The 15,544-nt window shown below is 46.4% G+C and overlaps 1 protein-coding gene across 2 annotated transcripts in view; it reads left to right on the forward strand.

Annotated features, from left to right (window-relative positions):
* Positions 1-1,705: 1,705 nt before the first annotated feature.
* Positions 1,706-15,544, forward strand: part of VPS26C (VPS26 endosomal protein sorting factor C) — a 49,939-nt gene continuing 36,100 nt past the window's right edge. The window contains exon 1 of one of the 2 annotated variants that reach the window (XM_053565140.1): positions 1,706-1,856. In XM_053565140.1, coding sequence (XP_053421115.1) covers positions 1,800-1,856 — 57 coding nt within the window. In that variant the 5' untranslated portion in view covers positions 1,706-1,799. The remainder of the gene's footprint in view (positions 1,857-15,544) is intronic. The other variant, XM_053565139.1, reaches the window with a different exon arrangement.

A 15,544-nucleotide genomic window follows, 5' to 3' on the forward strand; every position in this document is an offset into this window, starting at 1 on the left:
ATTGGAGAAAAACGGAGTGTTCATCACACAGAGAGGGCCTAATAATCTAATTACCCTGGTAATTTCTGGAACCAGAGCTCTTTACATTGCATCAGATTCCATTAAAATTGTGTACATCTTACAATGAAAGTAAATATGGTACGCCTGTCTTCAAGGACTAAGAAGTATTCTTTTATAAAGTAAGTATAAAGCAGTCTTACTGGAGCAAACATGTAGAATCTGGACACGTGTTTCTAGTTCCTGTTTCCCTGCATCGTCTACTGAGATTGATTTTTTTACCAGTTGAAAATAATGGTAAAGTGGAGAGGGAGTCACTTCTTGAATTCAAATAGACTAGACTGGATTAAGTCCCTAATGGTTTTAGAATTGCTGAGTTTGAGTTGTCAGGAAAATATTCAAGACAGATACCAAAGCCCTGAGGGCAGCGAGGAGCTGAAAACTGAGACCTGCATATTTGGAAACATCACATTTATCAACCTTCAAAAGCGACTGCAGCTGTAGTACTATCACTGTTGGTGTATAAAACATCTTAAATTCTCAAGAGGTAGGCATTCGTGACACTAATTCATGAGACCCGTTTTATATAAAATTTCTGATGTCATCTTCAAAGTATCACATTTGTAAAAAACAAGTATCAGAATCAAGGAATTTAAACAAGCATTTCTTCATCACATTATTAAATAACTTACCAAGATAATGAAATTTGACCTTCTGCTTACTGGTAAAGTCCTTACTTAAAAGATTTACAGAGATCTTATTTCAATAAAGGTAGCGTGTTGCCTAACACTGCACTGCCCGCCCTGCCGGGAGGAAGTACCTCGGACACCCACCCCCAACCACAGTATGCACGTTGAGTCTACTTTAGTCGGTTGTTGCTGGGAATAAAAAGGAGGCTAGGCAGAGCCACAGCCTTGCATTCCCAGCCAATCTCTGGGCTCCGAGACCTGCAAGCCATGCCTTCCCACGCTCGGGTGCTGGGGCCCGCGCAGTTAAGAGTCTTCTACACCGGGTTCCAGGACACGCGCCTGGGGAATACCCAGAAGGCCGCGCGGCCCAGCGAGCCCGGCTGTCGGCCGCCCCAGCGCCCCACTCGCAGCGGAGCGAGGTCAGGCGGCGCTGCCCGAAACCTTGGCTCGGGGCCCGGGGGAGGGGCGGAGCAGCCGAGCCACCCGCCAATCAGCGCTCTGCAGGCCGGGAGCGCCGGGAGAGCGCCCCTTCGGGCGAGCGGTACAGTTCCCGGGGGAAGGGCATGGAGCGGCGCCGCCTCCTCAGAGGCCCAGGAAGGCAACAGAGGATGGTTAGCGTTGAGAGAGGAAAGAGGCCTGTGGAGGGAACGCCTTCTCTAGTTATAACCTCCCCGAATGCCAACCCCATGGCGCAGGTCCCGCACCGCACGGCCTGACGCGGTCTGAGACCGCCAACACTGGCTAGGCCGGCGAGACAGCCCCGGCCCCTCCCCAAGCCGCGGGGCACGCGGAAAGAGCGGGGAATTTCTCCCTGTCCTAAACCAGGCAAAAGAGTACTTCCGGCCTAATGTCCTTGCGGAAGAGGTGGGGCTAGCCAGGTCCCGCCCCTCACACGCGAGGGGGCGGGGCGAAGACGACAGTGTCTCTGGCTTCACCAAGGCCCGCTCCTGCGCCGGAAGTAGGGAGGCGTGCAGCGGACGCCCTTAGCGGCAGGGAGTTGATCCGCGTAGACGAGGTCACGTGACGCCACAGCTGGGTTGGCGAGTCAGGACGGCCCGGATTCCCTTCGCGTTACGCGGTGCCGGAAGTGGCGACTGCAGCTAAGTATTTGAGATGGGGACCTCCCTTGACATCAAGATTAAAAGAGCGAATAAAGTTTATCACGCTGGGGTAAGTGGGGGGAGGGCGGGCCTGCAGGTTCAGTCGTCTGCAGCGCCCGGCGCACGTTGGAGCGTCCCTGGGCGCCGCAGGGGCGCCCCGCCTGGTGGGTCCCCGCCAGGTGAATCTCTGGCAGGTGTTTCCCGCGCGAGGCCGGCTGCTCTTCAAGGGACCCCGGGCGAGCGCCTGGCGCCGGGGCTGCAGGTCTCACCATCTGGCGCCTTGAACATCTTGCTCAAGCTAGGCTCCTAGGGTTGAGATTGCAGTGATTGCTGAGGGCGGAGAAGCCCTAACTCCCCTTAGCCTCCCTCCTAACGTGACTGTGAAGGTCTAGTGAACGAAAGGCAAAATTAATGGTAATTAAATTACCATAGAAGTGGTAGTCACTTGTAACAGCATACTACAAAAGTTACTCATTTTTCTGGTTTTATTGTTTGAATAACATACAGGAGGTATGGCATATTAAAACGCAGGTATAGAAAAGTAAAACTTTTAATTATGGCACTAACTAGTTTTGCGTTATTGACCATTTAAACTTTTTGGGCTTCAGTGTCCTTATTGGCAAAAGGAAGGTATTGTAAGATTCCTCTAACTCAGGGGATCTTAACCCTTTTTCTACATAAGAATCAATCAACCTGGGGAATTTAAAAATATGATTGCTCTAGGGATACAGATGAGTCTCATGTGTATTTAAGGTTGAAATCATAGCTCCAGTATTCTGTGGAATAAAACGGATAGCAGTGGTTGGCCACATCGATGCATAGTGATCTCTGAAGGAATAGAATACCAGACAAAGGTCTTTAGCAGATGCTAACATTTTCGGGTGAGAGACAGTTGGCAAAACCTGATGTTTACTCCCTCATTATAAATTATAAAAACCTAATGTTTGCCTCCTCATTATAAATTACTAACAGAATAAGCTGCGTATATAATGGAGTGATATCTCCAAGACCAACAAATGAATGATATAACCAAGATCAACAAATGAATACCACTTTATCATCCTCACTGATGAGATGACATTTTATATCCCCTGGCATAATGCACTAAGGACACAATTCACCTATGCAATATTCCTACAAAAATGTTTAATACAAGGTGTGAGGCTCATGCCTGTAATCCTAGCATTCTAGGAGGCCTAGGCCAGTGGATTGCCTGAGCTCACAGGTTCCAGACCAGCCTAAGCAAGAGTGAGACCCCGGCTCTAAAAATAGCTGGGTGATGTGGCTGGTGCCTGTAGTCCCAGCTACTTGGGAGGCTGAGGCAAGAGAATAGCTTCATCCCAAGTGTTTAAGATTGCTGTGAGCTCGATAACACTTAATAACACTGATAGCACTTAATTAAGGGCCACAAAATGACTGTCTCAAAAAAATAAAGTTTAATCCAGGTCTGTTTAATTCAGGTGCCTGTGGCTTAGTCAGTAGGGCGCCGGCCCCATATACCGAGGGTGGTGGGTTCAAACCCGGCCCGGCCAAACTGCAACCAAAATATAGCCGGGCATTGTGGCGGGCACCTGGATCAGGAGCGCCTTCGGACTTGCAGTGGAGAGTCTGAATCCTGAGCAGACTCTGTAGAGCTGGTCTTGTTGTGGCGAATTTCCTCAATGTTTGTATATCCGTAAATGATTTGATTTCTCCATCAATTTTTAAGCTTAGCAGGGTACAGAATTCTGGGCTAGAAATTGTTCTGTTTAAGTAGATTAAAGGTAGATGACCATTGTCTTCTTGCTTGGAAAGTTTCATTAGAGAAGTCTGCGGTCACTCTGATGAATTTGCCCCTGTAGTGATATCTCCACTGTAGGTCAACTGGCGCTTACTCCTGGAAGCTTGCAGAATCTTTTCTTTTGTCTTGACTTTGGACAGGTTCATCACAATGTGTCTTGGAGAAGCTCGGTTAGAGTTGAGGCGACCTGGGGTCTGATAGCCCTCTGAAAGCAGTGTGTCAGAATCTTTGGTGATATTTGGGAAATTTTCTTTTATAATATTCTCTAGTATGGCTTCCATTCCTCTGGGGCATTCTTCTTCCCCTTCTGGAATTCCTATAACTCGTATGTTGGAACGCTTCATAAAGTCCCATAATGCTGACAGTGAACGTTCTGCTTTCTCTCTCTTCTTTTCTGCCTCTTTTACTATCTGAGGTATCTCAAGAACTTTGTCTTCTACCTCTGAAATTCTTTCTTCTGCGTGGTCTAACCTGCTGCTGATACTTTGCATTGCATCTTTAAGTTCCCTAATTGACTGTTTCAGTTCCTTCAGCTCTGCTATATCCTTTTTGTATTCTTCATATCATTATAACCAAATTTTTTAAGGTTGTGTCAAAGTACCCTACTGCACACCTATTTTGGATTTCCTTTTGGTTATTTTCCACTTTATTAGCAGTTTCCTTCATTGTTTCCATCATTTCTTTCATTGTTTTCAACATGTGTATTCTAAATTCCCTTTCTGTCATTCCTAACATTTCTTTATAGGTGGAATCCTCTGCAGTAGCTACCTCATGGTCCCTTGGCAGGGTTGTTCTGGACTGATTCTTCATGTTGCCTGGAGTTTTCTGCTGATTCTTCCTCAGGAGCGATTTCTTTCATCTGTTTCCTTGCCCTAATTTTCCTTTCACTTCCTCTTGCTCTTTAAGTTCTTGTGCCTGTGGACTAAGGGTTACAGGACCAGAAGGGTGAGAAGGTTGAAGAGCAAAAAAGGGATGAAAGAAAGGAGGACCAAGTGATAAGAAAAAAAAAAAAGAAAAATAGAGAAAGGAGAGGGGGTGGGTAAAAGGAATATTGACAAAAAGAAGAGAGGCACAGAAAGAGGGAGACAGAGTAATATAGGTGTGCAGTAGGGTACTTTGACACAACCTTAAAAAAAACCCCACCTTCTGGGGGTTCCCAGTTGTGTGGTTCCCTTGAGGTCAGCAGCTCTTTGCTAACCTGATCAGACACAGTACCCCACCTCCACCAAGTAGAGAGGAAAGACAAAAATGCTATAAATCAAACCAAAACAAGCAAACAGAAAACTTTATGGGATAAAATTGGGTGAAAAACCAAACAATAGCGGTAGAAACACTAGCAAAAATGAAGTTCTAGTTATTGAAAAAGGCAGCAATGGGAAATTATAATTAAACTAGAAAAATTGAGAAAGAAAAAGGATCTGTATGGAAAAGGTTGAAATTAAAAAACAAAACAACAATCCACAACATCAAAATAAACAAACAAAAAAAAAACCAAACCAAAAAAAAAAAAAAACAACCAAAAACAAAGCAGTATGTATGTTATTGAATATTGTCTGGGCAACACGTGGTCTTCTGAGGTATGAGATGTTAATCCCAGTTCTGATACGACTGGAGGCTGCTGATTTCTCAAACCCCAGCAGGTAGACACCCTAAATCTCTCTTCAGCCCACTTAAAAGGCACTTTGAACTTGTAAACTTGCTGAGCAGAAGCTTTCCCAGGAAAGTGCTTGTCGCTGGAATCACTGCTGAAGTGGCTATCCACTTACCCTGTGTGCCAAAACCGGTCTCACTCTGCCCCTGAGGGTTAGGGCTGCAAGGCGGCTCAGACCCCATCCTTAGGCTACTTGGTTGCTGGGTTACCAAGCTCCCACCCGATTCTAGCTCTGCGACCCTGAGGGCGGAACTTGCCTGGGCAGATGGCTCACAATGGCTCCCTGTGACCCACAGCCAAACACTATTAGCTCCGTCTGGCTCAGCAGCTCAGACTGGGGCCCTAGACAACGGCCAAAGTTCTCCGCACTCCCGCTCAGGCTTTCCCCAAAGCAGTTCAACTGAGTGCCAAGTCCAAAGACACCAAAACAGTTCACAGGTAAGGCCTTTCTGGTTTGCAGTCTCGCTGCTACTGAACTTACAGTTGTGGGCGGGTTTAGACGGATTGAACACATGCGACCCCTTGCCGTTTTTCCACTGTTTTAGTCCTCCACTTTGGGTCCAGAAGTCTCTCGCTAACTCCCTGTATCCTCACAGGGGTGATAATAGGCAGATCCCACCAGCCAGAGATGTCTGGAGTCCTATCTCCCCAGACTCACGGTGCCCAGATGCAAGGAAGCTGTTACTCGGCCATCTTGCTCCACCCGCTCAGTTGCTGATTTTTTTTTTTTTTTTTTTGTCAAGCACTCTTTTATTATGACCATTTCAAGGATGGAGAAAGGAACGCAATTATCACCATTATTTCCCATAGATTTTTCTTTTTTTTTTTTCCTGATGATTTCAGTTTAATTTTTGAATTAGATCTAAACTTTCTTTTTTTTTTTTTTTGGCAGAAAAGCAGGAATAAAGTTATTAAACCAATAAATCTAATCAAATGATTAAAATCTATGCCTAGATTTTGAGTGACCCTGACTCATGAGCTAGACTCCATGATCTAGGATTTGGGACAGGTGTAGTAGGCAATGAGCACGGTCACAGCTTTCCCCCAAGCCCAGGTAGCAGGACCGTGGCTGGCTTGGTCCCCAGTTAGGGTGCAGTGTCTGAGACAGTGCATATGTCAAGTGTAGTTTGCACCATGGTTGTGGGAGGAGTGGCTTCTCTCTCCCTCTCTGCCTACCCTCAGCTGTCTGTAAGTGGTGCTGTGGCATACAAATCTGTTTTCTCTGTGTATCTCAATGATTCAGTCACTCAAGATTTGACTTATCTGTGGACTTGCCAGATCACAGTGCCTATAATTCTCTTGATTTGCTTGAGGTAGCTGCCACCATTTTGCCTTCTCCTAAATACTAAATAGTTACTATCCTGTGCTTGAGGTCATGGGTGATTGTCATTTAAGTGAAACATTTGTCCATGTAAGCATATAAAATAAGTTTACTATTGCAGCAGAGGAGTGGGGTAGGGTTTGACAGGCAGGCAACATCACTCTCATTTTTCTAACTGAGGCCTAGACAGGTTGAATTTCATCACCCAGCTAATGGTAGCCAGGATTCCAACTAAGTTTTCAAGGCATGTCTGTTGAATACTCTTTTATAGCGCCTCCTAAGACTGGCCATTTTAATGCAAAATGGAGGAATTTGTAACATAGAAATGGTTGGTATTCATTTCCTAGGAGTGCTATGAATACCACTCTGATATTTCAATAAAAGCCCGCTATAACTTCCACTTTGAATATATGCTGAATCTATGACTATGCTTTTTGGTATCCTAGTTGTTGTGGAAGCATTCGACAATAGATTTGATTCTGTGGACATGAGAGAAAACTCAGTTATGCTCAGGTTTAAAATTGACATGTGTGGCTGGGTGCCTGTAGCACAGTGGTTACGGTGCCAGCCACATACATGGAGGCTTGTGGGTTCGAACCCTGCCCATGACAAGTGCAACAAAAAATAGCCTGGCATTGTGGCGGGTGCCTGTAGTCCCAGCTATTTGGGAGGCTGAGGCAAGAGAATCGTTTAAGCCCAGGAGCCTGCTGTGAGCTGTGATGCCATGGCACTCTACCTAGGGTGACATAGTGAGACTGTCTCAAAAAAATAAAATAAAATTGACATGTGGTTTTTTAATAGAAATGATCACTGACAAAATGATTTTTTACAAATTCTTTATTTGAAGCACTAAAACGTAAGTAAATATAATGCATGGTATGTTAAAAATTTTGCATCCTCCTGAAGGAGGTAAAGGGAAAAGTTAAGTCCTTTTTTGCAACCCCGTGTCCTGTCCCTAGAGGTATCTACTGGTCATGTGTGTGCTATTCCACATGTGCACACCACAGCTTGTTCTTGTGTAATAGTGTGTCTTTATCTTGGATACCTTTTCATATCACCACATTTCCACCAATCTCGTCCTTTTTTGTTTGTTTGTTTTGAGACAGAGTCTCACTTTGCCACTCTTGATAAGTGCTTTGTTGTCATAGTTCACAGCAAGCTTAAACTGTTGGGCTCAAGCGATTCTCTTGCCTCAGCCTCTCAAGTAGCTGGGACTACAGGCTCCTGCCACAACGCCCGGCTATTTTTAGAGACAGGGTCTGACTCTAGCTCAGAGCTGGTCTCGAATTCATGAGCTCAGGCTATCCACCCGCCTCATTCTCCCAGAATGCTGGGATTACAGGCATGAGCCACCACACCCAGCCACATCAACCAGTGTCTGTTGATCTCACAAAGGTTATAAGTCAGTAGAGATTAAGTAAATACGTAAAATGAAAGATGATAAAATGCTGGAATAGGAATGCCTGTGATGTATGAGGGAGCACAAGGGTATGGTGTAGTCATATCGGGGAGAAGGGGAAAGCTGGGGGCTGGTCTGGAGCTTCATTGAGCTGATCTTCTTCCAAACAGGTGGCCTCCAGTCAGGTGGCCTCCTTGCCCACTGTGCTATTGGTTCTAGTGAGGAGGAAGTAGTGTGAGACATGTGAATGAGAACGTGTAGGCATTTGGGAAGTCTGAGTTCAGAAAAGGTTTCTTTTACTCTGTTCCCCAAGTTTTTATATTGCTCATCCTCTTCTAATTTGGCAGTAACAGCAATTCTTTAATGAGATTTGACTTTATCTTTCCAAAATATGTCTTCTGTTTTCTTTGGGTTTATTCTGTTCTTTTTTAAACTACATAAGTTGGCGATTTAGCTTATTAAACTATAGCTTACTTTTTAGAAATGCAGACGTTTTACATTGCATCCCTTAAGTTTTTTGTTTTCAATGTGTTATTATAAAGCAAATGCCCTTGGAGCCCTACCCAGTCCTGCTGGAGAGAAAACGATAGGGAGAGAGAAAGAGAGAGATTGGAAGAAATGGGATTGCCCTGCTAGATTATGGCAAAAGACACTGGTCCAAAAGACTCTGGTGTGTTTTCATGGTTTAGTAGCCTGGTGTTCCATGGGGATGTGAGAAGACCCCACCATAATGTTCCACTGCTCTGTCCCATAATGTGTCCCACAAGATTTGATTTGTGGTACTTTTATCCTTGTACAATGTAAATATCTTCTCATTTCTATTATGGGTTTTTGTTATTGTTCTTTCGAGACAGAGTCTCACTTTTTCACCCAACCTAGAGTGCCATGGCATCTACCTAGCTCACAGCAACCTCATACTCCTGTGATCAAGTAATCTGTCCTCCTGTCTCAGCTTCCTAAGTAGCTGGTACAGGCATGTGCCACCATGCCTCACTAACTTTTTTTACTTTTAGTACACATGGGTTCTTGCTCTTACTCAGGTTGGTCTTGAACTCATGACTTCAAGTATCCTCCTGCCTTGACCTACCAGAGTGCTAGGTTTATAGGCGTGAGCCACTGTGCCTGGTCCATTATTATTTTTTTGATGTGAGTTACTTACAAATACGTGCTTCAGAGTCTGTTACAGCAACAACTCTTTCACCCATAGACTTACAATAATTCCTAATTTTAATATTTAAATTTAGATAATTCCTTAGGAGCAAAATTATGAAAAGAATAGCTTTAACAAGAAAGCATTACTCACACCTGTAGCCCTAGCACTCTGGGAGGCTGAGGCAGGTGGATTGCTTGAGCTCAGGAGTTTGAGACCAGCCTGAGCTAGAGCAAGACCCCATCTCTAAAACTAATGGGGCATTGTGGCAGGCACCTGTAGTCCCAGCTATTTGGGAGGCTGAGGCAAGAGGCTTGAGCCCAAGACTTTGAGGTCACTGTGAGCTGTGACTCCACTGTACTCTACTGAGAGTGACAAAGTGAGACTCTCTCTCTCAAAAAACCAAAGCAGTGGGATTATGATGTGATGGAGTGGAGAGAGTAATGTCAGGTCTAATTATCAGGAAAAGACATAACTACATGGAAATGTTTTCTATAATTCAGTAGTAATGGTAATAGTTCATAAACATATATATACCTCTTTTTATTGCACTGATTATCTTCTGTGGTAATGAATTTGTTCTATGAGTCTATTCGATTAAAATGTCTTGTTTATATTTGTATTCCTAGGCCTGGAAGTACTTGCTATGTAATAGGTGCTCAAAAGCTGTTTAATAAACGATGAGGTGAAGCCTTAAAATAGTTAAACAAAATTGATTAATGTTTTTCTAACTGCATGGATTAGAAAGGGGAAACTATAGTCTTGTAGGCACATTATGCATTTTGCTTTGTAATATAAATAATATTCTTTAGACAGGCATTGTGGTGCGTGCCTGTAGTCCCAGCTACTCGGGAAGCTGAGGCAAGAGTATTAATTGAGCCCAAGAGTATGAGGTTGCTGTAAGCTATGATGCCATGGCACTGTAGCTAGGGCAATAGAGTGAGACTCTGTCCACCTCCCCTCCAAAAAAAATTCTAGATCTTCTAGATAGATGTTGGTCAGATTTATTTGTATTTTGACATAGCCCCAAAGCTGCACATTGAATCACCTGTTACTTATATTTGCTTTAGAATGGTCATTCTTAAGAGAGTGACTCAAATAAATATGGGTATAGAGATTTCAGAATTCCTATATATATGGTTTTCTCTCAAATTCAGGACTAGAAAATTGTCCAAAGTTTGATTCCAGGGCCTTTATCTCAGTTCATGTTGTTCAGTGTGAACACAGTGAAAAACCCAGTGATGCAATTTTGGGCTTTCATCCTCCATTTTAGATCAAACCTGAAAGTTCCTAGTTTCGTTTCTCCTAGTTTCGTTTCTTAGTAAACCACACTCCTCCCTATTTCCCGGAGTGGATCCTCCCCTGGGCATTAAGATTGGCAGGACCCATTCAGCTTTAAACTCTAGTATAGGCATAAGAAATAACCAACCCAGGGGCCACACTTTGTTTCCCACACCCCTCACCCAATATCCACCTCATAAAAACCCCATGCGCCGCAAGCACGGGGCTCTCAGTCCCAGCTGTGTCTGGGAGTGCCGGCAGCCTAGGCTCAAGCTTGAATAAATGCCCTCGTGTGATTGCATCAGTGTCTGGCTCTCTCGTATGGTCACTAGGGAGCCCGATTCTCTGGTGTAACATTTGGGGGCTTGTCCAGGATCCCCAAGATTCCCAAGAGACTCCACCTGGAGGGCTGGTAAGTGTACGTGTTTTTGTCTTTGTCTTTGTGGATGCTTTCTGTCCTGTGCGGGTTTTGAGTTGCGGTTGGAAGATGGCCTAGGTGGACGCACTGGAGGGCCACATACTGGAGGTAACGGAAGATGTTCCCACCTCCCTGGGGGAAGGCTGGGACGTGGAAACCCCAGCCTCCTACAGTGGGGATCACGTGGAATCGATCCACTTAGGGCTTTTGAGTAAGAGCGGGCTACGCCAGTGGACGAGCACCAGGCCATCCATTCACTTTCAGTGTTGCTTCAATTCAGCCCGCGGCTACGTCTGCCTTTGTTTTTGTATAGTGTGTGTTGTGTTGTGTGTTGGCCGGTCGACTCTGATGATGGCACAGACTCTGACGACTCCCCTTTTATTTATCCTTGACCACTTCCAGGACTTCCAGGCCAAAGTCCAGAACCTGAGTCTAGTGGTCAAGACAAATAAACTTGAGGCCTTTTGTAGGAGCGAATGGCTGACCTTCAACATCGGATGGCCGCCTGAAGGAACCTTTCGCCTCCCTTTTATCCTCCAGGTTAAGGATGTTGTCTACAGGCCTAAGATGGGCCATCCCAATCAGCTCCTGTACATTACCACCTGGCAGGACCTGGTTGAGGACCCCCATCCCTGGCTGAAAAGTATCCTACCACCTTGGTTGGAGAAAACCGAGGCCAGCACAGTGTTTGCCCTGCGGGGAAAAACCTAGGCCCAAAGAGGCCCCTAGGCCCCCGCTTCCGCCCCCGTGTATCCTGTTTTGCCGAGCAAGGCGGACCTGGGAGAGCTTATTCCCCTGCCCTACCTTCCCTTGATCCAGGCACGCCCTAGTACCCAGCCAGTCCCAGGAGAGGCTAAAATGGCGGGAGCGCCACCTGTCAGTAGTCCACCGCATACCTGGAGGAGGGCCTTACAGGACGTATCTGAACAGCCTGGGTGGGCTGTAGCAGATTCTACGGCCTTACCGCTCCAGGCGGTGGGCCCTCCTGAGGAGGGAGGCCTGTACTACTGGCCTTTCACCACAAGTGACCTGTACAACTGGAAAATACAAAACCCTAAGTTTTCAGAAAAACCAACCATCTTTATTGACCTATTAGACTGTATCCTTTTCACCCATCAGCCCACTTGGGATGACTGTCAGCAGCTGCTACAAGTCCTATTCACTACCGAGGAGAGGAACTGAATTTTGGCAGAGGCACGGAAGTCCGTCCTAGATGACAATAGGCAGCCTACCACGAACCCAGTATTAATTGAGGCTGCATTCCCACTGATCCGGCCATATTGGAATTTCAATATGGCAGAAAGTAAGGAGAGACTCCGAGTTTACCGCCAGACTCTAATGGGGGGGGGTCTCTGTAAAGTGGCAAAGAAGCCGACTAATTTGGCCAAAGTAGGGAATGTACAGCAAGAGAAAGATGATTCCCCCTCCGCCTTCCTAGAGTAGATCATGGAGGCGTTCCGTACTTAACATGCCCATGGATCCAGAGGCAGAGAGTAGTAAGGCAGCCATTATGATGGCTTTTGTTAATCAGTCAGCTCCAGACATTAAAAGTAAACTTCAGAGAATAGACAGGTTGGCAGAGAAGTCCCTACAGGACTTGCTGGTGGTGGCTGAACGAGTATACAACAACCGAGAGAGCCCAGAGGAAAAACAGACACGTGCCAGCAACAAGCAAATCAAGGACCTCGCTAAGATCCTGCTTGCCACCATGGTAAGGGGCTACGAACAGAAGGAGTGGAGGCTGTGGAAACTGGCTGCCGGAGGAGGTAGGGAGTTGCCCCGGGGGATCGACCTTGGCTACGGAGAGATCAGTGTGCATACTGCAAGGAGACTGGCCACTGGGCCAGAGAATGTCCCAAAAAACGGGACAGTGAGGATCTCCCTCAAAACCGAGCCCACGTCCTAGAACTTGGAGAACTCAGTGACTAGAGGGGATGGGGTTTGGATCTCCTCCCTGAGCCCTGGGTAACCCTCATAGCCAAGTGGGTGTTGACCCAGACCTTGGGGCCCTGGACCCTCCCAGTAGCCTACTTACCAAAAAAACTAGACCCGGTGATGTGAGGATGGACCCCTGCCTCCACATTGTGGCAGCCACTGTGCTGCTCGTAAAGGACGCAGACAAACTCACCATGGGGCAGGAACTGTTGCTGACCACGCCCCATGCCATTGAAGGGGTCTTGAAACAACCCCCGGACCAGTGGATGAGCACGTGTGTCTAACACACTACCAGAGCTTGTTACTAAATCCACCATGAATCCGGTTCTTGCCCAGTACTGCCCTAAACCCCGCCACTCTCCTGCCCAACCCAGATGTGGAGACACCACTTCACAATTGCCAGGACATCCTAGCCCAAGTGGGGACTCCATTGTGGGTCACTGAGGAGACCTGGTTCACAGATGGTTGTAGTTTCATAAAAGATGGCCAGCGGTACTTGGGAGCGGCAGTGGTCTCTGAGGCAGGTACACTTTGGGCTGAACCTCTTCCAGTTGGAACCTCTGCCCAATGGGCTGAATTAATTGCCCTTACCAAGGCTTTAGTCCTAGGCCAAGGGAAAAAGCTTAATATCTATACTGACAGCCAGTACGCGTTCACCACCTCTCACACACACGGGGCTAATTACTGGGAGAGGGGATTGCTGACAGCAGAGGGGAGGACTGTTAAAAACAAACTAGAAATGCTAGACTTACTAGCCGCCATCTGGCTACCAAAAAAGCTAGCCATCATCCATTGCCTAGGACACCAAAAACCCACTACCCCAGTGGCAAAGGGCAATCATCAGGTGGACAAGGCCACCAGAAGTGCAGCCCTCAGAGCCACACAGGCCCTGGCAGTTAACCTACCTGACACTGGGTCTCCAGTCCTGACAGAAGAGCCCGAATACACTCCTGAGGACTTGGCATGGATCCGCACCATCCCTCAGGCACATAACCCCTCCCAGTATAATGGCTGGTGGTGCACAAGCCCTCCAAGATAGCTTTACTCTTGGTGAGGCCGCAGATTGCTGCTGGCGTCAGCACAGTCGCCCTCTTCTTACCCTCCAATCTGTCTCGGGGAAGGGAACTTGCGTGGGACAGGTGCCCACCTCCCACAGGCACGTATGTAATAATATCTACCAGTGGAACCGGATCGGATATTTACTACCCCCCAAAGATGCCTGGTGGGCTTGCTCCACGGGCGTGGCTCCATGCATACACTCAGGAGTCTTAAATGCAGCCAAAGACTACTGTGTCCTTGTGTAATTGATACCTAGACTAATTTACCATAAACAAGAAACTATTTTTCAGAGATTTGAAAGCACAGGCCTTTGTTTCAAAAGGGAACCTGTGACAGTTCTCGCCATCTTTGCCCTGTTCGGACTGGAGTTAGCAGGGGCAGGCACCAGAATCTGAGGTCTAGTCCTCCAAGACAAAACTATGGGCCCCTGCGAGCAGCCATCGATCTAGATATAGAAAGAATAGAAAAATCCATTACTCTACTTCAGGATTCCCTCACTTCCCTCTCCGAAGTAGTGCTCCAGAACCCAAAGGGGCTTGACTTACTGTTTTTGCAAAAAGGAGGATTGTGTGCTGCTCGAGGCGAGGAATGCTGTTTTTATGCTGACCATTCTGGGATAGTTAAAGAATCCATGACCCTAATACAGGAGGGACTACAGAAACGCAGATAAGAAAGAGCAAGCCCAGAGTTAGTATGAGGCTATGTTTAATTGGTCCCCGTGGCTTACCACCCTTATTTCTACCATAGCTGGACCCCTAATCCTTACAATAGGACCATGTGTAATTAACAGACTTATACACTTTATAAAAAAACGAGTTGGGGCAGTGCAACTCATGGTTCTCAGAGCCCAGTATCAGCCCTTAAGCTCCCCTGACACTGAGGTCCCATGATTGGGTCCTCTTAGTTATAAGGAGAAGGGGGGAATGAAGAACCCAGTGATGCCATTTTGGGCTTTAATCCTCCATTTTAGATCAAACCTGAAAGTTCCTAGTTTCTTTTCTCCTAGTTTCTTTTCTTAGTAAACCACACTCCTCCCTATCTCCTGGAGTGCATCTGCCCTCTGGCTGTTAAGATTGGCGGGACCCAATCAGCTTTAAACTCTAGTATAGGCATAAGAAATAACCAATCCAGGGGCCACACTTTGTTTCCCACACCCCTCACCCCATATCCATCTCATAAAAACCCTGCGTGCTGCCAGCACGGGGCTCTCGGTCCCAGCTGCATCTGGGAGTGCTGACAGCCCAGGCTCGAGCTTGAATAAACGCCCTCCTGTGATTGTATCGGTGTCTGGCTCTCTCGTATGGTCACTGGGGACCCCGATTCTCAGGTGTAACAACAGAACCCCCCCGTTGTTGTGCTGCCACCTTCTCCCTAAGATCCTTCCCGTTGAGTCTTCCCATGTGTGGTATGAGACGATCAGGAATGTGTGATAAGAATGTCCTAATTCCGTATTTCCAGAAAAAGTTTTAATTTTCCATGGGAATACTTAACTAACAGTTTTAAATAATGTACAGTAGTAGAGCCCTTTCAAGCCCCCAGAGTGCTTTAATCCTCACAAATACTGTGAAGAGGTAGTGATTCCCCCATTTTGCAATTGAGAACACTGATGCTCAGAGAACTCAGGGCACTAAGAAGAACAAATATTTGAACTTAAATCATTTTATTTTGTAGTCCAAGATTCTGTGCATTCTCTGGGTCTTCACTTTTGGTCTGTATTATGGAGGCGATACCTACTCCGAGGTTGTGTTTTGAGGATAAATATGA

Source organism: Nycticebus coucang, chromosome 16 (assembly GCF_027406575.1).
Source record: "Nycticebus coucang isolate mNycCou1 chromosome 16, mNycCou1.pri, whole genome shotgun sequence".
In the NCBI taxonomy this organism is placed as follows: domain Eukaryota; kingdom Metazoa; phylum Chordata; class Mammalia; order Primates; family Lorisidae; genus Nycticebus; species Nycticebus coucang.